Genomic DNA, 26,792 nt, shown 5'->3' with positions numbered 1-26,792 from the left:
AGCGTGTGGAATGTCTTTGAAGTGGCCCACCCTGTAGGTGCTCTTGCCGTTGAGGGTTTCGGGACTCATTTCGGCGTCTGGTGCCTGCTGACCTCTTGTCTTCCAGGTCATGTATCTGAACATTTGCCATGTAGCATGTGAGCTCTATGTTCAGCTCTCCGAATCTCCAGGGTGGGCTTTTCCCAGGAAATCGGAGCATTTTCGCAGGATTTTCTCGCAGGTTCATTGGTGTGTGGCCATTTTCTCGAGTTCGTTACTTCAAAACTGATTTTTCATACATTGACATACAAGAACAAACTTTGAAACTTGCATAAAATGTATGCATTTTTTAAATAAAATTAAAACTTATTTTAAATGTATATTGTTCTTAAATCACTTAATATAGAAATAATCCACCAATATTGCTCTTTTTCTTTAAAAAAACTGGTGCTTGGCAATTGTTTAACAGAAGATAAACAGCAATTGTATTTATTTTATTTTTGCAAAACATTTTTACGAAAGAAACTGCGACTGTTACTTTGCACTGTTTCTTTCCTAGAAAGCACAATTGCAGTTTGACCTTATAAAGCAACACATAATCATATATATGTATAATCATATACATACATATATATATATATATATATATATATATATATATATATATATTAAAAAGTATATCATAATTAACTTAAGCAGCGACATTTTTTTATACTGATTATATAACTTTTCACATTAAGTTTTATGATGGTGAGCAATCAAAGAAGTAGAAGGTGTTCTAGATTAGTCGTTTTAAGCCACTCTTGTTACACTCATTTCTGTTTGTGATCTTGTTACGAACACTTTGGTTTTAATTCGCTATCCTCGCTTTACCATGTCAAGATGTTCTAGGGCGCGAACGGAGCAACATGCCCTTATTCCACCTTGCAGGGGCGTAATTTCCACATTGACGTATTCGACTGACCTGTTGACTTGTTAACGTAGTCACGCCTCTACTCAATATTCATTGATTAAAGATTCAAGGCGGCTTGTTTCTTTTATTGACACAGTTCTCCATGTTGGGTTGTTGTGGGCCACAAATGAGGTCGATGCCTCTTACAACATGCCTGAAAAATCTGATCTGATGAGCCGGTTGCTGTTTGTATCCATCCGGCTTTATCTGTCAATGATCTCATGCCATAATGTCTCTGTCAAACCATGCTAGTAATGCAGGGATCAGTAAGCGTTGAGTTGGGGCCCTTTCAGCACATATGAGAGGGTGGAAAGACAGCTTGTCTCCAGCATTTGTGGGGTTTAGAGAATCTTGGCAGTTCTGTTACGCTACCTGATGGGCTACATGTATTTGACTGTCATATGCCTTAAATGGGGTTCTTTTGACTTAATTATTAATCAGATCCCGATGCAAGGGTGAAATCAAAATGGAAGTTTTGAGGCTTTTTTTTTTATTCCATGTCGATTAGCTTTGAGGCCAATCTCTACGCTTTTTGCGCCTTTATTAGATAGGATGGTAGAGATTTTGACAGGAAAGCGTGGGGATCGGCAAAAGACCTCAAGCTGGGAATCGAGCTCGGGTCGCCCGAGGCGCAGTTGTGCTATATGTTGGCGCACTATCTCTACACTTGAGTGGCTTATTGCTTTTATAAAATGGCGGCAACAGCAATATGTTAGATTTTATAACCTCAATTTCATCAACTGTGCAACAAAGCAATTAGCTAAGAAGACTATATTTAGTTTGACTAAGATGTTTGTATTTGATAAACGCAGGCTTAATAAAATTGTAGACATAAGCTGTGTCCCAATTCAGAGGCTGCATCCTTCAAAGGCCGTGAGGTTCGGATCAAACGTTGTTAAATGGGACGATCTAGCCTAAGCATAATTGTTTTTGTCGCCTATAGCAACTGTGACTGGTGTTGAGGTTGACCTCACCTTATGTCACAAAACAATTGTTTCATTCGTAACTGTACAAGTATTCGTCCTGCGAATGTTCGGTACATGATCTTTATGTCTACACGACTAATACAGCGTTGAAGCGTAACCACCAATAACCACCAATAATTGCAATAAGCTCCACGTTTTTTTACTTTCGGTAAAAAAAAGTGTCATCTTTCAAATTCTGTCCATTTTATCACAAAATGAAAATAAAAATGCCGTTTTGACGCTCTTTGATATGGCGTGACCGTATAGACGCCTCAGTTCAAACGGCAGCGCGTGAAGCGCGAGCAAACGCGATCATCTCTTCCTCGTCAATACCAGTGGCAGAATAAACATCTGACTGAAGGTATGTTGAAAGATACACTACAACCTACAGAAACGTATCATATCTCGTGTAATCGCTCAATCAGTGTTTTAACGGCGGAAAGACGTCAATAGAACAGCTTTTAAACAATATCCCACATAGCATTACAATTTACCTCAGGCTAACAGTTAGTCATTCAGTGTCCACAGTTTGTTAGTTCGCTGGAGAAATGAACTCTTTCACTAAATATATGCACTATATTAGCCTATATATTCATTATATTTCACTTAACCAGTTAGTGATGTCTTGATTATTTAATGCACAAAATAAATCATGAAAATTACGGCCAGTGTCAATTATTATATTGGAGTAAAGAGATCATTCATACAGTGTTGATTATTATATCTAAAAAATAAATAGCAACTGAATTTGGGTTAATAGTTTGGGCTCTGTTGTTAACCTTTAATATTATAATGTACAAGTAAGGGCTTCCTATATAGTTTACAGCATTAGCAGAGACATTTTTGTTTATCCTCAAACTTTTAATTAGAATTGAATTCATTTAAAGACAGAGACACGGTAAACCACTGTTTAATAAAAAATAAAGCATTTTATATTTAGTTTTCTTCTCCCTCTTGCTGTAGTGAACCCGTACCGAACCGTGACTTCAAAACCGAGGTACGTACCGATTAACCGATTACGAACCATCAGTTTTGTGTACCGGCATAATTACACCCTTTTAACTTTCAAGTGGTCTATCATAACTATGTTGAAATACAGTAGCTGAAATATAAGTGGGTTAAATATATTGAAACTAAATAATGTTATTTTGAATGATGTTGTTTTTCTTCAGTGGTTAGCACTGCTAGGGCTGTTTTTAGAGGAAGTATTGTATAAAATCATTTAATGAGTGAAGACAAGCTCCTTTTTCTTGTGAGCTGCATATCTCGATGTGTGTGGCTGTTCCCTCAATTACAGAGCCGTAAATATGAGCGATACTCATCTTTATTCTGCCAATAAACCTTTCAACAAGGTTAAGGGGGTGACATTAATTTGTTTTACTTTGCGGTAAATTAAATTAGTTTTTTTTTCTCCCTTCTCACTGCAAGTAAATATTATCAGATAGTTGAGGGGGAAAAAATTCTGAAGCATTGCATGAAAACAAACTTTAATCTCCATGTTTTCATTTCAAAGAGAAGTTGCAAGAAACCCTACATTTTATGTTATATTTAAAACATTCTGAGTTGCATGAAATTTATTGTCGCACTTGAATGATTTTGCAGTCTATAAGTTATTTTACAGATATTTCTGTTTAATTAAAACACTTTAGTTTAGGGTCCAATTCTCACTATTAACTAACTATTAACGACAGCTTTTTACTCAAACTCTTATTAATAGTTAGTAAGGTAGTTGTTAAGTTTAGGTATTATGTAGGATTAAGGGATTTAGAATAGGGTCATGCAGAATAAGGCATTAATATGTGCTTTATAAGTACTAATAAACAGCCAATATCCTAGTAATATGGATGCTAATAAGCTACTAGTTAATAGTGAGAATTAGACCCTTAACTAAAGTGTTTCCAATAGTTTTTAGAAGGGATGCACGATATATCGGCCACCATATCGGTATCGCCCGATATATGTTTATTTTTAATGTTATCGGACTGGAAAGAAAATTTGGCTGATATATTAAAGCCGATAAATAATGGATTATTTCCTTCAGCTAAGACACTTCAGATGCGCTGTTCACCATGATGGTTTTGAATTGCTTGAAATATAAGAATCACTTTGGCTGTCATAGTCTACATAAAATTATAATGAGAATATCATAATTGTGTACTTGAGACATGGATTTAATGGTGAGACTTTTGTTTTTGTAATCAAGCTCTCAAAAAAGATTAGAATTTAGTTTTATTGGCCAATATATGTTTTATCGGCTTTCAAATATAAAGAATTATCGGTTTCGGCTAAAAATTGTATATCGCCGCATCACTAGTTTTTAGACTATAATTTCTCAGTTCAACATAATTAGCAATGTTGCTAATATTATAACCTCAGTTGTATGTGAAACAAAGCAAGAGTCTATAATATTTAGTTTGCCTAATGTGGGCTTTATAAAAAAAAATTGACTTAAGGTGACGTGAATTCAAAACTGATCCTTTATTACTTTCTTAAATGTTTTTTGACTTATTGTGAACAATTCATTGCTGCATGTTATTCTTAAAGACAAAGGTTTTGTCTTTTTGGAAAACTTGTAAAGTTTTTTTCCCTCATTGAATTTTCAGGAAAAAGGGTTGCAATTGTTTCATTTTGACTTCAATAACATCTCAGGTTTCGGAGACATTTAGGAAGTGAATACTTAATTGAGTGTTTTGTTTGATTCTTTTTTTTTTCCGGTTTGATCTAGACTTTGAATGTTTAAAGGCTTCTTCAGAAGAGTCAAACTCAGATCCTGTCAAGTAACTTTACATTAAATGAACTGTCGTATTACGCGTTGCTCTGTTCTCAGCTTGAAATCTCATTGCCTTGAGCCTGACCGCATTAGGAGACACAGCTGAAGATGAAGAATTAGATCATACTCTAGCAGGAGGCCTTCCAAGTCTTTGTTGTTCTCGTAATCTCGTGTGGCAGCGTAGGTCTTTACTCCTTTAACTGGATTGAGTTTAGAGCCTTAATGTTGGATTGCTCCACCTGCTTTACTTTTTGTAGAGGTGTGGGATGAGAAAAATCAGAGGTTATGTGGTTTATTTTTAGCTGTACATATTCGTTTCTCTGCCGCTAATGCCGTAGACCAAGTTACAAAAGTGAACATTCCCGTCTCTGGGCCACGTTCCCAACCCGAGGCCAAAAGCACGGTTGTCTTTGTGAGTTTGTGTGCCCGAGCGCTGCTGTCAGACGGCACGTCGTCCCAGAGTTTTTCTCATTTAAGGGGAGGTGAGAGAGTTCACTGTCATCCACGGTTTTGTTTTTCCCCTCATACAACACGTATTTGCAGCCGTCCAGTCTGGATAACACACAGAAACAATGCCTGTCTAAAATAATCCGGCCCTGCACAGTTTGTAAGTGTGAACACAAACCCATTCACCTTTATCGCCTGCTTGCATTCGTCCAATCCATGCATAACTAATGTTCGGTAGGGAAAACTTGATTGCTCAAGCTCAGATTTAGCGTTGACACTACAAGTTTTGGCCTACTTTCAATTGAGAAAAAGGGAGACTACAGTTTTAAAGTAAACATGAAATTGTAAGTTTGCAAAGTACAATATTGGATTTTCTTAATTTATTGGTTTTGATCAATATTTGATTTTTAATTGTGCAATGTGCGTGGTAATTTCCTCTATTTTTACGTTTAGATTAGGCTACCTTTTCCGCACTGAAAAAAATGATTAATTGAATTTAATAAAAAATTGTATCTTAAAGGTATAGCGGAGGATTTTATTTTCCGGGTGGATCATCAAGACTATTGGTCCTCCTAAGTGTCAATCATTCTGGTGATATGTTTACGTAAGGCCGTCGTACGTGCTCGTGCACACGATTCACACGATGGCGTGTGCTCAAAACGCAGGTTGGGCTTCCCACTGATGCCTCAGTCGCGAAGTTTCTACTTGACAGGTAAAGTTTGGAATGCTATTTGGAGAAATCCATTTAAAATCACTGCTAGTAAAAGTTAATGTAAGCTATGATTAGCTCATGCATGCTCTCTCGTGCACACGTTTAATAGGCGTTCCCTCTCGGGAGCAGGTAGAGTGTTGCGCATGTGCATTTTTTCAAAAAGTGGAGAGGGCGGTTCTTTTCTAAAATTCGGGAAAATCCTCCGCTATACCTTTAAATGATTGCATTCAATTGATTTTACCTACATTTAAACAAATGCATTATGTTGAACTAAAATTGATTAAGTTCAACTTAATGCATTTGTTTAAATGTAGGTAAAATAAATCAATTGAATGCAACCACTTAAGATCATTTTTTTTATTAAATTCAACTAAAAAATTTTTTTTCAGTGCGCCGTCAAATGCTCATTTAAAGTTAACATTTTTGGGCAAAAAAAAAAAGATATACTTTTTTATTATTAAATAGCATCAAATTTTGATTTAATTTGAACTTAAAAGTAATCATAAACCTTAGGAACATTTTTGTTTTAAAACAATGTGTTGGAAATATCTGCGCTGAAAAAAGTTGGTGTAGAAACAAATTTCGCTAAGAAATTGCTGGTAAATTTCACGATCAATTGCGTAGAAACGGCGAGTAACACATTGAATTAAACATGACATTTTGAAATATAAAAACTGAAATGCTGCTTTCTTGAAAAATGTAAATGTAACCGCTCATTAAAAAAAAATAAAAAATTTGCAACGACATCTCAAAAGCAACTAAATTAGTTTTTCAGTCAGATGTGATGCACACATTTTGTTTTTGGAGGCTTTTATAGCTTTGCATCCAACCATTCATCACTTGTTCGCAGCCATAATGCATCATTTTAGACAAGACACATTTTGACACGTTTTTTAAGTCTGTCTTTGTGTCAGATGCTTCAACGTGAGAGGAAAACTTCAGATATGTGTCCAAACAGCGAGCCAAGCGCCGAGGCGACGGCTCATACTGCACTTGGCAGCTGACCAGGGCAAGAAATTAACCGTGGTTTACTACAGTGGCAAAGGAAACAGTGTATCTATTGTTAATGAAGTAAAGTACACTCGCCAAGCTTTATTTGTTTGCTTTGGTTAGTTCCTTTCTCCCTTTTCATGTGCTGTGTAACGTCTTGTTTTAAAGCCCAAAACTTTGAGTCGTCCTTCAAGTGCCCAACTGCCCGTGAGATATTTGAACAGGCTCACGTAGATGGCGGGATGCTTGGAGGATGGCGTCACTGCAGAAACACCAAAACTATCCATTTATTCATATTGTATCGCAGAGGTGTTCCACGAATTGGGCTTTTATTGTGTAGCAAATGCTGCTGCTGTGTTGTCGAATAAATCCGAATATGAATTCTACGAAATGTTGGTTTTTGGGTCTGTTAGGTCCATTGAGCCGACAGTGAGTGATTTGTGGGTTGCTCCGAGTCTGCAGGTTCTGTACGTGTCCCACCTTGCTTGGGTTAAGGATATCCAGAATGGAAAAACCAACATGCTCACGTGTGTTTGAAAATATTTCAGAAAACTGTTTAGTGTCCAGGGAAGTCTAACGGAAAAACAAATAGTGGAAACATTAGTTGAGCTGCTTGACTCGGCGTAATGAATTGATATTTCACTGCTGTGTAATGCTGCAGGTACATGTTCAGAAATATTCATAAATGCTTGAATATTGGACATTGTTTATGAAGGGGCTCCTCTATGCTATGGAATCAAATGTTTGTAGTGGAGAGGTTCGTGCTTAAGGATTGTGAGGCGATTTGTTAACAAACGTTTCAGTTTATTTGGTTCTTTCTGTTTCTGATTGATTCTGATCGATTTGATTCCGTTTGTTTCTACTTGATTCAGTTTCTTTTTGGTTCCATTAGAATCCTTGAAAATAATCGAAACACCTTCTGGTTCTATTGGTTTCTGCGTGATTGTTTTCAATTAGGTTCCGTTTGGTTCTGATTTGTTTTTGATTGATTTGTGTTTGGTTCTTCTAGCCAGTTCTATTTGTGTTCGTTGAGTTTTGTTCAGTTTGGTTCAAATCAGTTGTTTGTGTTTGTTGGATTTGTTTTTTGTGTTCTTGGTTCTTTATTTTTTATTTTACTCTATTCGGTTTTGTTATCTTTTGGATTATGTTCTATTCAGTTCTATTAGTTTCTTTCAAATTAATCCAACTACTATATACAGTTCTAACTGATTGTATTCAGTTGGGTTCCATTTGTTTTTGATTGATTTCTATTTGGTGCTTGCTAGTTCTTTTTGTGTTTGTTGAATTTTGTTCTGTTTGGTTCAATTTGGTTAATTTCAGTTCTGTTTGTGTCAGTTGGATTCTGTTTTTTCTTTTTCTTTTACTCTGTTCTTTTTGGTTCTTTTTGTTTCTGCGAAGTTTTGTATTTAGTTTCTTTGAAAAAAATCCAAATTCTTTATGGTTCAATTCTGTTCTACCTGATTCTATTCAGTTAGGTTCCGTTTGGTTCCATTTTAGTTTTGATTGATTTCTATTTGTTGCTAGCCAGTTCTTTTTGTGTTTGTTCTCTTTGGTTCTTCTGAGCTTTTCAGCTCTGGTTTTGTTTGTCTGTTGGATTCCGTTCTTTTCGGTTCTCCTCTGTTCTTTCGTTTATTTTTATCTTAGTCTATTATGTTCTGTTTGGTTCCTTCTGGTTATGGTAGATTCTGTTTTGTTTGGTTCTGCTTGATTTAGGTTTGGTTAAATATTTTTTTTTCCATTTCTGTTCAGTTCGGTTCTGTTATGGTCTGTTTGATACTTTCCTATTATGTCCAGTTTGGTTTTTATTGAATGCTTTTCTGTTTAAACATTTAAATCTGTTTTTAAATCCGAGTCCTTGCTTTACCCATAATGATCACACACCACCCAAAACTGCTTCATGATGAGCCATAGAGTCTGACAGGGTCTGTGGGTTTCTGGGTAGACGTGGGCTTACCCAGCAGCAGTCAGTCTGAGCCGGTGGTCTCCAGAACAGACAAACAGCCCATTAAATTGACCTGTCTCTCGCTGCAGACGCTCGGCCGCTCCTCTCCCTGCGGTAACTCTGTGGACTGATTCCAGAGACGGCAGGGGAGGGGCGCACTGCAATGGCCATATTCATCTCGCACAGTCTCACCCAAAACACGCAGCGCCCATCAGCACTCTGAAGTGATCAATATTGGCTTTTGTCTCCTTGGTTCTATGCAGCTTTTCTTCCTTAGCTGCATCCCGCTCTCAAGATGCTGTGGAAGAAATCAACACGCGACATTTGCAGCAAATGCTGATGAGATTGTGAGTTTCACATGGCATGGCGGTGAGGAGCTTAGTGTTTGACGTAGAAAAAACATTGTAATAATCCTTTTATACTCTCCTCCCAACTACACACACCACGTTGTGTCGCCACGCTCAAGTCTTAAAGCATGTTCGGTAGCATTTGTCGTCATAAGGAATTAACATGCATTACTGCAAAAGGTAAAGCAAACATCTGTTTTTTTTTTTTTTAAACACACACTTCAATCATGGCACGACAAAGTATAACAGAATGGCACAAAACACAATCATTCTAGGTGATTAGTTAGTCTGACAAAGAAATTGTAAAATTTGATGTTGAAAGCGGTGGATTTGCTACCGAAGACGTGACATTTAGCATGATGACAATAACGGTTAATAATACCCATTTTATTTTTCCCTTGTAATTTTAATGAATCAATTTTCCTGGATTTTGTTTTAAGCTACATTACATTTTAGCAGTCAAAAGCAATAAATGTCTGATTAATTGAAACCATGGAACTTCTGCAGTTAAACATCAATTTATTAAAAGTTGAACACAAATAATTTTTTTAGGGCCCTATAAAATTAGTTTTAAGTCCGTTTTCTGTTTTAGTCTCTGTTCTATTCCGTTTTAATGGTATAATTAAATTTAAATAATCAAAAAGCATGTCAAATCAATCTCATTCTGAAAACTGAAAACAATCTGAAAATTTGTTGAAATTGTTACATTAAAAGGGCCCTATGAAAAGTAAAAAAAAAATTCAGAAATTCTGGATTTATGATTTAGATGATCAGTAATTGGTTTAATTGTACTGCCATACTTTTGATTTATTCATCCAAAATTTGCCAAATTTCACTAACGTTCAGTTACATTGTAAATTCTATTTTAATGACTGGATTCCGCAATTCCATCCGCATTTGCTTTATCGCAGAAATCATAGGGCTATAAGTTATCTGAATGATAATATTTTAAGCTAGGCCATCTTGATTTCACAAGATAATATTTGGAGTCTTGACTGTAATTTTCATAAATTTTATTGGTAAAGGCGACTACTTGACAAGGGTTTAGTGCGCAGACACTGTAATGTAAAAATACTCAGATATTTATGTTTTGAGCTACACATCAATTTTATGCATTCCGGTTTAAAATGTGCATGTTTGCGTTGCGTTCTTGGGCACAAGGGTCGCTATTGTGTAAATCGTCATTTAACTTAATTTTTTTTTTATGGTAATGGGCGAAGCTACAATTTGAAGGAAATCTCGAGCATGTCTATTATTTTTGTTAGCACCTCAGTAATGTACAATCGGTTGTGTGCTTGCGTACTTGAATTCGTGTTCATTCGTAAAATATGTTTCTGGCCTAACTGTTGGACTGTTAAAAAAATTCTCTGAGAAATTTTAAAACCTAGATCTAGACCTCATTAAACCGTTGTTCGCCTAAACTATTGCTCTTCCAAGGCGTGTTAGAAACGTGGCTTCCTCTTCTGGATTTGAAAGAAATAGCCAAATAGTCAAGATGCCAGATCCCATCTGGTTTTGGGGCAGTGTGCAATGAGGAACATACCTCTGCTGTCGGAAGCCGCGTCCCTGATGACCCGAGGGCCTCGTAGCTGCTTTTAGAAGCAGGAAATGTGTTCTAGTGTCTCTTCAGCGTTAATGGGGGCAGAAGCCTTTCAGAGAGAGCGTAATTACCCCACAGCTATTGATATTTGATGCACTCACTGTTTCACAATAAATTTTGCTCAAAAAAGCATGTTGCTACAAATTGCATTTTGAACAGAATCCACGTTCTTGTTTGTCATGTGCAACTTGGCTTCCTGACAGATAAATTCTTTGGCTTTTTAGGCCTAGACTGATTTTTCCTGTTTAGGCTAAAAGCATTTTCTGCTGGCCAAAAGCTAGCCTAAATAAAAGCCATTCGTTCCATTGCTCCTACTTGGGACATGATTGCATGATGCAGAAAATGAAGATGTTCTCGAGCTCGTTTAAGTTCTCAGAACACCTTTTTGCTATTTTAGTGGACGTTTTGCTATTTGGTTGGAAATTGGGAATTTAATTGGTTTTAATTTGTTGTGTGTCATCAGCAATACTGCTACCAACGGGCCACTTTACGACATTTTAGTATTCAGAGGGATTAGTCAGACAGAGTTTTGCACAAACTAACAGACCATTCTCTGAAATAGCTTATGTAAACTAAACTGAATGTTTGGAAATAGAAGCATTGCATTGTGGGAAGCAGAACCTCAGCACCTCTTTTAAAGCTGTTGCTTCATTTTGTCTTAATGCGTGAATCTCAAGAAATATGTCTCATATTTCACCCCCAAAAAAGAAATTTGTAATATTAATATATTATTATATTATAAAAGTAATTATTATATTTTGCTAGAAAATTAAACCTGTTTTCCCCCGCATTTTCAGGACACCATATATCCTATTGTTAATCCCCCAAAAATTGGTAACACTTTATTTTAAAGTGTCGTAGTTACACGTTACTACATGTACTTACTATTGCAATAACAGTAGATTATGCATAATTACAAGTAACTAACACTAAACCAAACCTTAAACCTACAGTAAATGTAACTCTACAGTAAGTACATGTAGTTCATTGATATTACTCGGTACTTATTTTAGTAAGTACAGTATAACTGCGTCACCTTAAAATGAAGTGAAACGAAAAATTTCTTTGCTAGAAAGTTAAAGCTACACTGTGTAAGATTTACTCCCATATAGCGGTGAAATTGTATATGACTACCAACTGAATATTACTTTTAAGCCCCTCCCATTCCGAAGGCGTTTTAACTCCTACGGTGGTCGTATTAATTCAAATCTGCCGGCAGTCGCGAGCAAATCTCCCTCTCGCATTCGTCACGGTGGGCGTGTAAAAACGCGAAAGGCGAAGCTTGTATGTCCCTCTTTGGCTAATGTATTTTCAAGATGGAGGCGCAACATGGCTTCCGCCATCCGAGCGACTCGCTCGTATGTATTCTAAATGGCAGATTCTACGCTTACGAGAATACTTGATTAGTTGGTTGAAGTGAACGTATAATTTTGAAATAACGTGTTTTTTGCTAAAAATCAACTTAAAATATTACACAGTGTAGCTTTAAGCTTTATAGCTAAAATGATCTGAATAAACTGATGAATAAACAGTATAAGGTACGGCTATTAAATAGCAGTCCCAAAATATTTTTTGTTAATGCAAGAAAGTTATTAAGTTGGTATGCGCTATCAGTTATAAAAATATACAAAATAACACGGCAAAAATAAAGTACATTTTGGAGTTAATACACAATACTAACTTGATACTCTTAATGAATTGAATAAACATGCCTGCATGCATGCTAACACAAGACAAAGCAGTTACGTAATTTATTGGTACTACGACGTTGCATGCTCGTAATATCCATCGCGGCTTATAAATATTGAAGTGATATACAGTGTGCGCCTCAGCATTTGCACGTGCAATTGAAGAGTGCGCAGTATGAGCACAGTATAACATCTGACAGGACAGTAAAGTTCGTATTTCTGAGGTGAGAGACTTTTATTTTGTTACAAGTTACGAAAATAACGTTAGAATAATGACACTGGCATATAGCCTGACAACAGCTCAGCTGACCGCACACACTGAATCAGGACAAACTTTACTTAAAATGCGTCTGACAGAAGAATCAACAGCTTTCACTCATGTCTTTCATAATAAAAGTCTCGCATCAGAAAAACATAGAATTGTTTATTGTTGTTTCTTTGACTGCACGACCCACTCTAAACGGTTTTGCGACCCACTCCTTACTTTTACTGAAATCGCTTTTGAATGTGCGCTCGCTTTTTACTTTCGAAGTGAAGATGCAATGCATCAGCTAAAGCAATGGCTTCTCTGAGCGTCCATGATCTTCCTGACATGTGGTGTAAAAGCCATCATGCTCCAATTTCCAAGCGCTAGTCACTATTGCTAGAAGCATATTAAATTCTCTATTGGGAATGTGATGCTAAAAATAAGGAAGCATCTCATTATGTAAACACTGGGATATTGTAGCTAAGGCATTGATGGTCATTTCTGAGAGCTTGTGCATTGCGATCGTCACATTTATCCATGGCTGCTAAATTTTCTTGTTGAATAAAGCCTAAGTGCAAAGGTTTTGCTGCTCACTTTGAGTGTGAAATTGAATCCTCGAGTGGGTGTTGAAGGTTGAAGCCTCTCGATTGCCTTGCAAGATTCCTCCCCCGAGCCTCATTTCCAGCCCTGTTATGGAAGTCACATTTCCAGTGGCATTGTCTGGGTGTGTGTTTGTGTTCACATAAGAGGCTATTGGCACATCTATTCATGCGTGTGATCGCTAACCGTCCTGCTCGCCTTACGTCATGGATAGCGAGGCTCATGTTACAGCTTAAGTGTCCCCCTTTTATCCGGCCTGATGTGTGCCGACGGGGGGAAAAAAATGTTTTTAACCTGCAGTGCCCCTTCGATGGGCCCCTCGTCTCTGGTGTGGCCCTCGGCCCTTATGTAAACTCACAAACGGCCCTGCTCTAGTGTCTCGGAAGCTGTTTGTAGTTGGCCCAGATCTATAGAGAAGATTTTGGAAAGATGACCTGATTCAACCAAAAAAAGCTTCGCAGAATGAATCATCCTTCAGATGTGCAGTTTTAAAACAGTTCCTGGATGCCGATTGGCCAGTGTTATTTTAGTGTCATTAAGATAGTTCATAGTTTTTAATCAGAGTTTTATTTTTACATTTCCTGTTTTCATTTTACTTACCTTTTTATTTTATTTTTTATTTTTTATCTCTATATACCCTTTTATTATTTTGTTGTTTGGTTTTGGTTATTTTAGTACATAAAGGTTATATACTGTACTGGCTATAGCTGTTTTTATATATATATATATAATTTTTTAAATTTTTTAATTTTTTTTGCTTGTTTTAGTTTATAAATTTAATACACTGTACTGGCTATAGCTGAAATTATTCTTTTTTTTTTTTTAAGCAACAAATTAATTTTATTTATGCTTTAGTTTGAGTAGATGGATAACTATAATAACCCTGCTATTGGTCAATACAACAATCCAAATATGCTAAAATACACAATATGGATCAATCGTTTTATAGTCGTTGCAGTTGTCGGCTACTATTTCTTCGGAATAGTGTTAGTATATTATTATGATTATTATGTTTTAAATTATTTTTATTTATATTTTAATGTATTTAAATTAGTTTTGCTTAGCTAATTCTGGATTTATATATTTTTATTGTTAGCTTTCAAGAGTTTTCTTCTTGTTGGATTATTTTAGGGCTGCCAAAGTTAATGCAATAACTGTTACCTCTTATATGTGTTTAACACGACACGTGGCGTTTTGATGTTTAAAAGTTTTATTATATACTGTGCCATACCTATTACAAAAAATTCAGGCTAATTTGTGGGCAATTTGAGTTATTTTTAGTTTAGTTTTCCAATTATTATTTTTAGTTTTGTTTTTGTTTGCAGTATTTGTGTCCTTAATGTTTTAATTGTGCGGTAACAATTTCATAAAACCAGTAAGGCATTTGAGTCTGTGCTATTTTGTGAATATATTCCCAACTGTAGCACGACCTCTCAAACATCATTGTTTAAAAAAAGGTCACCTGGTCTATTTTCTGCAGTTCGGCAGTGTCGGTTGACCCTCATAGCTGCAGTCAGGTGCTGTTTAGATGCTGTGCAACTCGTCTGCGTGCGTTTGAACGCAAAGCTGTTACTTTCACAGTTGTCTGAGCCCTGGTTGATGGGTTTCATGATAAGCTCCAGCATTGTGTTTCAGAAGCCGAATTGCCACCTCAACACTGCCTGTTGTTTATCTGTAGATCTTTCTAGATATTCATGCACTAGTTGTTGCTTGCTTTCTATGACTGTACTGTAGTTGAAGCATTTTAGCAGTCGACCTGTATACTGCAAATCTTATATTTCATGTACGACAGCAATTAAGTTTTGCTCAGCTGTTTTGCTGTTCGGAGTTGTTGTCGATTAGCTCCATCTGTTTCATCGCTTAAATGGAGTTTGTCATTATTTGGTCGCACATTACCCAGTAAGCATTACTAGACCAGCTGCAGCTTCTTTTCGACATCTAAAAAGTCCCCCTGTTCATTCCCAGAGCATGGCGTAAACAGGGAGCAACTTAAAACCTGACGTCACTGCGGTGATACCTATAAATCAGGGTCCTAAATGACGGCTAGGTGTCCGCTTTCAGTCAGGCTGAGGCAGGACGCTTCCCTCTCTCCATGTGGATGAAGAGCAGTTTAAGTTGTTTAGCGAACAAGAAAAGGGGAAGTTTGGAAAGTGTGTGAACAGACAAGCGCACGAGGTCTCATGCTATTACACAAACAAGCTCCATATCTGTTTACAGCCGACCTTGGAAATGTTGACCAACACAATAAAATGTGACCTTGTCCTCATTCAGATCTAAGCGCTTCCAGGGCTCCAGACTAACATTTGAGAGCAGCACTACGTTAAGTTCTACAGATGGTGGTGCCAGCACCTGATTTGTTAGCGCTTTATTGGGATTTTTAATCATAAAGGTATTTTAATCAAGTGCAGTCACTAATAATATTACGTTTATTTCTTGGAAATGCACATTTGACAGTAAAGCATTGAGCTTGAGTTAAAGGTGCAGTATGTAAGAATGACAACTAGTGGTCGAAATGGGTACTGCAGTTGAATTCAAAATATCAGAGATCGTCGTTTCTCCCGCCACATGCTCCTCAGACTGGACGGCGCTCACACGGGTTGCCAGTTTGAGCACACGCGACAGGAACGAGCGCAATGGACAATGAAAAGTGGCAAATTGGCAACGTGCAATATCACAGACCAAAACAATAACAAACATTCCAGCCTGGAAACGCACATTTCAAAGTAAAATAACTGGCTGTAGAAGTGTTTTTCAGAGAAACGAGTATGTGAACTTAGCATGTTTCCTCAATATATGCAAACATATGGTATTTTTATGCTTTTGTAGAGTGAAAAAGTTACATACAGCACCTTTAAGATGCAGATAAAATGAACTTTTATTAACATCAGTAACCTAGAAAAAAACAAATTTTATAGGGACATTTTTTTTATATTGTATTCTTATTAAATGCACCATTGTTCTTCTATAGTATCACACTGAACTGACCGACAGCTTCAGTGATTATAAAAGGAGCGCGCTCAAGTCAGTCTTGAGTTTGAAGAAAGTTTGTTATTCATACTTCAGCTCAAAGAAGTGTCAAGTTTTGACAAAAATGTATTTCTTGATTTCATATTTTATAATGTATAAATATAAAATGAAAAGCAAAAAAAGGGAGTGGAAATGGCTAATAAGTCAATAAGTGCCCCTCTGCCGCCACCTACTGGCAATAGTGGTAACTTCATGTTTTTTATTTTTAAACAAGGGTCTTCAAACAAGTGTTCGTTTTTCTACATATTGAAATTAAGTTTTACAGATGGGGAAAATCTATGAAGGATGAACAAATGTTTTTTGTCATCACATTAAAAATAATGATCATATTATTTAGAGCTTTAAAGGGCTCGAAAAAGTGTGAAGCACTTGAAAAGTGCTTGAATTTCACTCTCAAAAGTTCGTACGAACCCTGAAATTAATAATGTTAAAACATTTGACTATTTCTGTCACAATACCATGGTTACAGTTAGAGTTACTAAATTAAATCCATGGTGAATGTTGGTGATTTGTGGATTGGAAAGCCTTCTATAACTTGTTCGTTCATGGGACATTGCTTCTCCTGCTCTGTCCATGTTAGCGCTGTTTGATCTGATATATATAGTTTATAACAGAGAATTCTGCGCAAAGTTTGAATGCTTCTCACTAGATCTTGCAGCGATGTTATTAATACTGTGGCGAATTCAAACGCTTTCTCACTGGATCCCCAGCGCTGTTTAGTAACTGTCACGTGACCAAAGAGCTAATAAATGATAGCTCTAACAAGAAACACGGTTTCGTTTGTCGTTTGTTCTTTCTCATATTCAACAGAAACGGCAAGAAAAAAGGTCGCAAAGTCTGGAGCCCTGACTTTAGTGCAACAGAGATTTAAATTAGGCTACAATTTATTGAGTTTTGTTACTTTTTATTGCATGATTTTTGTGTAAAAACTATTCAGGTTGTTGTAGTAAAAAATAAATAATTAAAATATTAAAATTGTTTTATTTTGCATGCGATTTGTGGGGGCTATAAAACAATTGAATGCCACTTTCCACGATTAAGCTTAAATTTGGCTAAAGTTTTGTTTAAAAAAAAAAAAATTGTTTGTTGTAGTAAAAAGTTTAAAATATTTAAATTATAAAAAAATTCCACATTTTGCATGTAACCCTGTTACCGCAAGTTACCGCATTCAAATTGTGACACCCAAGAAGTGACATTTTCTACCGCATATTCCCATTTTCAAAAATTGTACCAAACTTTAGGGGCGACTATTCGTTAAGATGAGCAACACAACCCTGTTAAGTTATTAGAAGAGAAAATGTTTAAATATTCTTTCTTTAATTTGTGGAAAATTTTTAAGTTCTTCTTAAATTTTAACTCAAGTTCTAGTTTAAAAAAAACAAATCTGTTTAATTTAATGTTAATTGCTAGACAATAATAACATCAGCAGTTTAAATTAATTGAATATAAAACACAGTCATTTAATATGTGGTTGACCACAAACTTTCATTTATCATTACATCATTTCATACATCATCATCAGATTTTGTGGGAAATGTAGAATATTTCAACAAATTTGTGTGTGGAATAGTTGCATTTTGCTGTCTATTTGCTGGAAGTCCTTTAGTTTTGGCACCAGATTGTAAGAAGATATTCTTTGTTTTATAGTTAAATAGTTTATAGTTGTTTTATACCCCCTAAGACTATTCCTCTGAGGTAAACAGGCTGAAGTGCATTTTTGTCTGGCAAGTGCTCTCTGTTTGTGCATGCTGGGACTTGTTGCTATGGAGAGATGTTGCCATTTTATGATGTTTGCTCAATTATCTTTAGGGACCTGATGTAACAATTTCTCGTATGTGTGTGAAGTCTTGCTGCAGTAATATTAGAGTTTGGATGAGGAGCTTGTGTCAGGATCTTCTCTTCGGTTTTCCTGATGTACTAATGTTGCTTTACTGACCTTACAAGATCAATGATTACTGTGTCAGTCTGAAACGCAGTCAGTTTTATCTAGTGTCTACGTAAGTTGGCTATTTTAGGGAAAGCAGGTTTGCACAATTGCTCGTTGATCTCATGAAAATATATTCAAACACACATAGAGGCCATATTGTACCTCATACTCTAACATCTAGGAATTATTTCAATTTCAATTATATTTTAAGGCCTAATTTTAGGATTGTTTTCATGAAAATTAAGCACGTTTTCCACGCCAATTCTCATTACCTCAATGTGAATGATTCTCATTATCTTGCTATAATGCAAAACAACTTGTATATTATATACAATTTTAAATATTGTTGACATAATGGTACTATTTGTTTTACTGTTTATATTATTTTCAGCTTCAAACAAACCATTTTATTATTGTCATTTTTACCGTGTGGTAAAAAAAAAGTTAAAAAAAATAATGCACAATTTCTTAATTTTTTGTTTTATTTTTGGAGTATAATATCACCTCAAAAGTTAGCATTTTCTATTTATACTTTACTCAGAAGGAAGCACCTGAATCTCGAAAAGTTTGCGTTTTGCTTGCTGAGTTTGTCACATGTGGATCCTCAGCAGCAAGTTTGTGCAGGTTTATTTGGGTTTTATCCATATTAGGCTGACACATCATGATAAAATGAGGTAAAACTGACATTTCAGGCTGTGATGTGAAACCCATTAACCTGCAGAAAGATAGAGGAACAACAGAGTCGGTTGAGATCAGACTTTGACACCTGCTCACACCACAAATCACATGCTCTCTTTGTCTCCTCAAGAAAAACGGTTGTCAAGAAAGCCCTTTGTTTTCCAGCGATGAGACTTCGCCGTTGAGAATTCACCGTAATCTCTGAATTGCATGTTCCACATCATTCTTTTGAATGATTTAAGTCTTGTAGTAGTGTCTTAAAATGGGTGTTTCTAGTACACTCCGGCGTTTTAAATGAATAGGCCGCAGTGAATATTTGGTGATGATTTCCAACACGAAACGAGGAAACCCCCACCCGTTGAAAAAGGCCTGTGAGAATTCTTTTGATGGTGAATCAATGGAGCAGCTCTGAAAGGAATTCTGCTTGATGTTATCCATTAGCAGATGCTCTCTTGTCGAGAATCGCTTTGCTAATGAATTCTCTCTGCCTCGTCTCAGCGTGTGCGGGTTTGGATTATGAATGGACTAAGAAAAGCAGCCGCTCGGAGACACGCTTTATGCATTATTCAGTGTTGATAATCTTTCATGCTCTTGTTAGGACGGCCTTCATCTGCGCTTTTACGCGAACATGAAATTGTGGCGGGCGGTTAATTGTCATACAAAAAAATGTAATTTTACAATTTACTTGTCTCTTTTTTTTGTCAGCTTAATACACATCAATCTTACCTTATGAATTCTAAATCATGCAAAATTGTAATGAAGAGTAAGATGATGTTGCAGATGTATTTTGCAATAATTTCTAACATTTGTTTAATATTTAGATTTTGTTATTGGTATTAGTATCATTATTATAGATAACAATAATGATATTAATAATAATGTGTTTTACTTTAATGCAATTCAGTAAATAATTATTGTGTGGATTAAACATTGCTTTTATTAAGTTTATTGTTTTTCAATTCAGTTAAAAATTTTAAACGAATAAAATGCTTTTCTTTTTTGCCCATTTTGATTAATATTAGACAGTTAGGCCTAATTTTTGTTATGTTTATACATTAAAATTTTTACCTGCATTTTAACGTTTTTATACAAAGCGACTTACAGTTGAGGAATACATTAAGCGATTTATCTTAAAGGCAATAAACATAAGTGCTAATAACACAAAGTTTCAGACATCGGTCAGAATATAACTTCTCCTTATTTTGTATTGACTTAGTGGTACTTTTGATCCCCAGTATAGGCCCCAGGTAAAAAAAAAATTGTGTGTGACATTTTTACGGTTAAACCTACGAACCCTTTCATTTCATGTAAGCAAATACCCTATGAGTTTCTATTTGTTGATGTTTTACTTATAGCTCTTATAGATATTTTTCATTAGCTTTGTATGTTAAAGGCTCAAAACATTTAAAGGATCCCTTTGACATGTCCTAAACTTCTTGTTTTAAAAGAAACCTATTATACCATTTTTCAAAGTCTTGATTTTGATTTTGGTTTTCATGCTCAAAAAACAAATTATCACATATTTGACACTGTTGCAGCACCTCTCTTCCCAGTCTGTCAGTTACATTCTGTCTCTATGAAGCCCCTCCTTCCGAAAACCTCAGTGTGCTCTGATTGGTCGCCTGGACCAGAGTGTTGCGATTGGTCAAGCGCTTCGAGCATGTTTGGGAAATGTCACGCCCCTAACCATAACCACGAGTTTCAATACACTCCCAACTCAACTCAGTCAGGCCCCGCCCCTTTGTTTTGCATATGCGGGAATTATTTAAATGAGGAATATTGTGACGTGTACATTCATTGTACAAGACTACAATTGAGGCGTTTCAGGGAGTTCAGAAACAGTGTGCACTTACAGAGAATAACTCTCTGATGAGTGACTTTGTGCTTTGTAACTTTGCAGACTATTTTTATGCTCAAACTGCAACATTACACACTAAAGAATGTTGAAAATGTAAGCATAAGACCGCTTTAATAGAAACTACATCAACACTGGAAGTGACTCACGAGTGAAATGCTCAGTGAATCACAGTTCATTTTAATTGCGGCAATATAAAAATTGCAACAGACATGAAGTAAAATGTTGGCATTTTGCCCATTGCGTCTAGATAAACACTTTCACATGCTAATAACTTTTGTATTTTCTCTTGTTGCAGTTTGCCCCAGCACGGACATCCGCAACAACGCGACCAACCTTCGCGTTCTCGAGAACTGCACGGTGATCGAGGGCCACCTGAAGATCCTGCTCATGTTCAAGACCAGACCGGAGGACTTCCGGGGCTTGAGTTTTCCAAAGCTGGTCGTGGTTACGGACTACCTGCTCCTCTTCCGCGTCTACGGCCTGGAGAGTCTCGGCGACCTCTTCCCGAACCTCACCGTCATTCGCGGCAACAACCTCTTCTTCAACTATGCCCTGGTCATGTTCGAAATGATCCAGCTGAAGGAAATCGGCCTCCACAGCTTGACCAACATCACGCGCGGGGCGGTACGCATCGAGAAGAACCCCGACCTCTGTTATTTGTCCACTCTCGACTGGTCCAAGATCTCGGACTCGATGGAGGACAACTTCATCGTGGCAAACAAGGATGACCGGGAGTGCGGAGACATTTGCCCGGGTACCATCAAGGGAATGATAACCTGCAAACAGACCACCATCAATGGGAATTTCGGCGAGCGTTGCTGGAACCAAAACCATTGCCAGAGAAGTAAGTCGCCTCTCAATGCTGCTTTTTGTTAGCATTACATTGTCCACAATTGATATTTACCCTGAAAAGGAGTCATTTCTTTGGAAACAATATACGTTTTTGCTTAAAATGAACCAGAAGTCTATGTTGGGCTCTTGGAATCACCATAGATGCTTTTACTTGGTCTTTCCAGTTACTGAAACTTGAAATTGTCACTTGTGGACTGATGTAATTAGTGCTGAAATATGTTATGTAAGTTGTATGCCTGCTCTCCGAGGCCATAGGAGCTACAGCTTTATGATATTTTGAATATCCACAATATATTTGCGACAATAAAACATTCAGCCATTTCAGTTTCACAGCAAGTATATATTAAGACATATGTAGTCTGAAAAATATGCTGGAGGACAAATTAGGGCTGGGCATTGACACTAATTTTACGATTCGATTCACAAACTAGTGATTCAATTCGATTTGATATTGATTAATTGGGGCATATCAGGTACAGTACATGGCAAATTTCCTTAAGGAAAAAATATAACTAATGCTGTAAACTATACAGTCAACCCCAGTTATAGTACATTACTATAATATTAAAGGTTTTAACTGATTTGTAGGCTACTTACAACTAAATGACACATAAGGTTTTAAAATAATTATAATTAGTAATTAGTAATTAACATTTTTAAATATAAACATTTAAATGGTGGTTGTCAAAAACACAACAGATTTACTCCAAAATAGGCCTACTTACATAATATTGAAGGACAGGTTAAGTAAAAATACAATTTAGCAAAATGCTCCTCTCAAGAGTTCATTTTTCTAGCTGACTAAAGAGTTTATGGTCACTAATCGGCTTCTCTGAGGTAAATGTAACATTTACGTGTCATTTTTTTACAAGCTGTTTTATTGACGTCTTTCCGCTGTTGAAACGCTGAGCAATTACACGTGACATTATACGGATTTTGGTAAGTTGTACCTGCATCTTTCAACGTACCTGACGGCGGAGCTGAGAACTCGTGAAAAGCTTATAATATGTGTAAAGGTGTCAAAACAGCGCCAGGAATCCCTTTGTCACGCATACAAACCGAGATCTACTGCGAGGATAGGCAACGTCGGGTCGCATCCTGTGACATAATGTCCTGTTTTTGGTTTGTTTACATGTCTTTGGTCCATGTTGTGTTCATTTTTCATTAGTCTCTGTCCTCTTTTTTTGGTGTGCACCAGGGTTCAGATTGCAGCGTTCACACTTTTTCTAATGAGAGCAATTTTGATCCAACCAAACATGCCACATGTGTAAACACACCCTGAAAGACACATTCTTGGGATTTAAGAATTGTTATCTGTTCTTCAAAATGAGAATCAAGAAATTAATATTTTTCAAGGTTTTTTTTTTTTTTTTAACCAGCTCTAGTAAACATAGGTCTCGGCTGATTTGCAAGTTGAAGCTACAATAACAAAGATGAACCGTGTGTGTGCGAGCGAGATGGCGCTTGTGTTTGGCTGGAGGAAGCCAGTCTGGTACATTGAAGGACAGTCTGTGCCAATACAAATCTTGTCCGCCGGTTCAGCGTGTACCGCACCTGCTCTCTATTCACCTCACACCCCTCTCAACATGATTCAGCTCAAGTACCTTGTTTACTTCCACCTCTTTTTGGAGGGAAATGATATGGAAGGGCTCGATGAGTCCGTTCAGCCTTAAACGCATCCAGGAACAGAAGAACATGTGCTCTTAAGTTGGAAAATTGAGGAGCGCATTAAAAACTTAAGGGGCGAAATAAAAATTCATCAAATAATGCGTTTTTCCGCTAAATTTATTACATTTATTAGAATACCAAAGGTTACAGCTTCAGCTGTATCTAATAATTATGTAAATATTTATTTATTTAACTGTAATGAACATATTATTGTCTCGATACTAGTCAAAATCTGCGTAATGTGTTAAATAATGTTCTTAAAATATTATTTGTTGTCTTTTTTTTTTTTTTTTTGTCACAGGGCAGCTTAGAGAGAAACTATCACAACAGCATTCGTATGGATGAGGTCAGGTTCTTTAATAAGACCAGCGGTGCTCTGCCCAAATAAAGGTTCACGTTGGTAACTGGGAGGTGTCCCGTGCTCTTCAAAGGGATGCATGCATGAAGCAACCCACTTTTTTTTTGTCATGTGATAGGTGAAAGTTTAGTCGGGCATAATGTCAAAGTGAAACCCCATTTCTGGAGTGTGATGCAATGGCGCTGCATTTGGGCAAGCGCTGGGGTGAGCGAGTGTGTAACCCTACAGCAAGATACCATATCCCCAAAGAAACACGAGCTCCCTGTCATGCCAAATAAACATAACCTGTCCGTGTTTGTTTGTTTAGCCTGACGTTCATGTTTTCTGTTCCTCCGAGAAATTCTGTTTTTCCACAAATAATGAGAGGAAAAAGTTCATGTTCGAGGTGGAAGATTTTTGACTTTCTGTTGCACTTATTTCAAGACTTTAACACATTTATAATATGTATTTATTTATATTGATTCATATTCATAATATCATTATTTATTAGATTTTTTTTTTCATTTTATTCATTTTTGCCCCAACCCTCTACTTTCTGATCTTTTATATTTTCATTCATCAGTTATTCCAAAAACAAAAGCTTCACCTACAAACAACCTTTCCAATCAATTCTTAAAGTCCCCCTGTGGTGAAAATCCAGCTTTTAATGTTGTTTATATATCTATATGGTGTTTTTAATATGCAAACCATGTGTAAATTCATAAGTCGACACCATTGCTGAGTATTTTCTCCTTAAAACTGCAGAAAACACGGTTTGAAATCGTTGGTGTTTCTGACGTCACAAACTACCTTGTAACCAATCAGGTTAACGTGTGATCGTCAACGAGTTGATCTCTCAGCTGGAGTGAGTGAGTGGAGGCGGGGCTCATTTGCATATTCATAGAACACGTATTCGGATGGCTGTTTTCATAAACGGACATTTCACCCCTCTTCGTTTTCAAAAATAACATCGTGCACACGAAACCCGTGTATATGCTGTCAAGAGCATGCCAAGTGTAACGAGAAGCTCAAGCCCACGTTAGCCAATCAGAATCCCGAAAATAGTCACATTCTGTGACGTCGCTGCCTAAAACTCAGTTTTTCTCAGTTTACATGCAAACGTGCCAACGAAGTTTTCCAAAATCTCCACTCTGGCCGCAGTTTTTAGAAAGAATCGTTTTCAGAGGCGAATTCTCCGTTTGCGTGGAAACGAAGGGCACAAACGAAGGGAAATGTCTCCGTTTTTCAAAATAGCCATGTACGTGTAAACGGGGCCTAATTGAGAGAAGGGTGTAGTTACATTCAAGCTATTTTGAGACGTGAAGAAATGTTTTTCAAGGAAATAACACTTGAATATGTCACTTTGGTGATCAAACACAAGTTTTAAGGGATAAAATGATTGACTACATGGGGGCTTTAACAGATGAAACCAAAGAAATTGCTAATTCGGTTTCATGTTGACTCTTAAATGCTTAAAACTGTTTGGTGATGCACTTATTCAACTGTATAAATGTTTACCAAATGAATTAACGTGGCGAAGTGCTTGATCCATTTATGAACGCACTAAACTGTTTTCTGTGAAAGCAGGCATTTTAGTGTCCGGAGCCGTTTGGAGTTCAGACAGAGGATGCAGACGTGAGGTTGAGTGGAAAGATAAAATCTGTGCAGGTCCTTCTGTAAGCGTCGCTTTCCATTCTTAGCTAGACACAAAAACAGCTCAGCACGCTTGAAGAATGAAATGTGTAGTGTTTGGTTTATTTGGTATTTTGTGCTAGTTTCTAGAGTGTAGCTGATAATAAGAGCATAAACACGGACACACTTCATCCTGTATCTCAGGGAATGTTTATTTCCTTTGAAGAACATTTTGATAAATCGCTCTGCCTTCAGTGTAGCAACGGTGTTAAAACTGGACCTTTTATTCCTCCATAAAAACGTCACGAACGCAAACAAGGGAAGAGGCGGAGTGTCGGACAGAAGACTGTTTAGATTTGCTGTCAGATCAGTGATATCTTTTGCTCTGGCACATCGTGTTCTGTTATTGTGAGCGTTGTTCTGTTGCGCCGACAGCGGCTCTTGCGCAACCAGGACCTTTTTAGGTCAAAGTTCAGCAGCCGCGGGTTTGCGCTCTTTTGTTGTCATAGCCATTTTGTTCCCCTCTGATGATGTCAGAGCATTGTGCGTTGTAGACTTTAGTTTTTTTTGGTCTGGATGAATCGCTCTTAATTAACCTGACTTAACATTAACCTGATTAACTGAACGCAAACATTGACAACAATATCTTTTTTTTGTTTCATAGCAAACCATGCGTTTTAATTAGGGCTTTCAAGTGTAAGTTTGTTTTAATGTTCTCATTACTGAGATTGAAACAGTTTGTTAAACACAATATTTGAGCAATAATTAATAAAGCAAATACTTATATTTATGTATTATTATTATTATTATTATTATTATTATTATTATATACTACTATTACTACTAATTATTATTGTTCTTTTTATCATTATTTTATACTGTTAAATTATTTATAGAATATTACTTATAATATTTTATATTATATTTATACATAATAATAATAGTAATAATAATGATTTATTTTAAAAAAAACATGAATTTCTACTACTAGTAGTAGTAATAATAATAATAATAATAATAATATATAAAGTATGTTATAATAATACAATTCTACTACTAATAATAATGGTAATAATACATTAAACCAATAATAATAATTATTATTATTATTATTATTATTGGTTTAATGTATTACCATTATTATTAGTAGAATTGTATTATTATAATATATTTTATATATATATTATTATTATTATTAGTAGTAGTAGTAGTAGTAGTAGTAGTATTAGTATTAGTATTATTAGTATTAATATTATGTTTTATGTATTTATATTTATAAATAATAATAATTATACATATATAAATATTCTTTAGATGGTGCTTTTATGTATAAATATAATATTAATATTACTAATAATAATAATAATAATAGTAGTAATAATAGTAAAATTAGTATTTAAATTGTAAATACTTTTTAAATAAAGTATTATTAGTATTATAAGTAGATGTAATTATTTTTTTAAATACCTCTTTTATATTATAATACGCCACAATAATAATAATAATAATAATAATAATGTTGCTTAATTTAAAAATGATTTCATAAAAAATTATATAATTTTTGTGCTTAGGAC

The 26,792-nt window shown here is 36.0% G+C and overlaps 1 protein-coding gene across 1 annotated transcript in view; it reads left to right on the top strand.

Annotated features, from left to right (window-relative positions):
* The window catches only part of insrb (insulin receptor b), a 70,890-nt gene that overhangs the window by 3,101 nt on the left and 40,997 nt on the right, over positions 1-26,792 (top strand). Inside the window, exon 2 of the mRNA XM_084416849.1 lies at positions 21,025-21,573. Coding sequence (XP_084272975.1) covers positions 21,025-21,573 — 549 coding nt within the window. The remainder of the gene's footprint in view (positions 1-21,024; positions 21,574-26,792) is intronic.

Source organism: Rutilus rutilus, assembly GCF_951802725.1.
Source record: "Rutilus rutilus genome assembly, chromosome: 8".
In the NCBI taxonomy this organism is placed as follows: domain Eukaryota; kingdom Metazoa; phylum Chordata; class Actinopteri; order Cypriniformes; family Leuciscidae; genus Rutilus; species Rutilus rutilus.
Note: the sequence above shows the minus strand (reverse complement) of the source record. Positions and strands in the feature narration are given on the sequence as shown.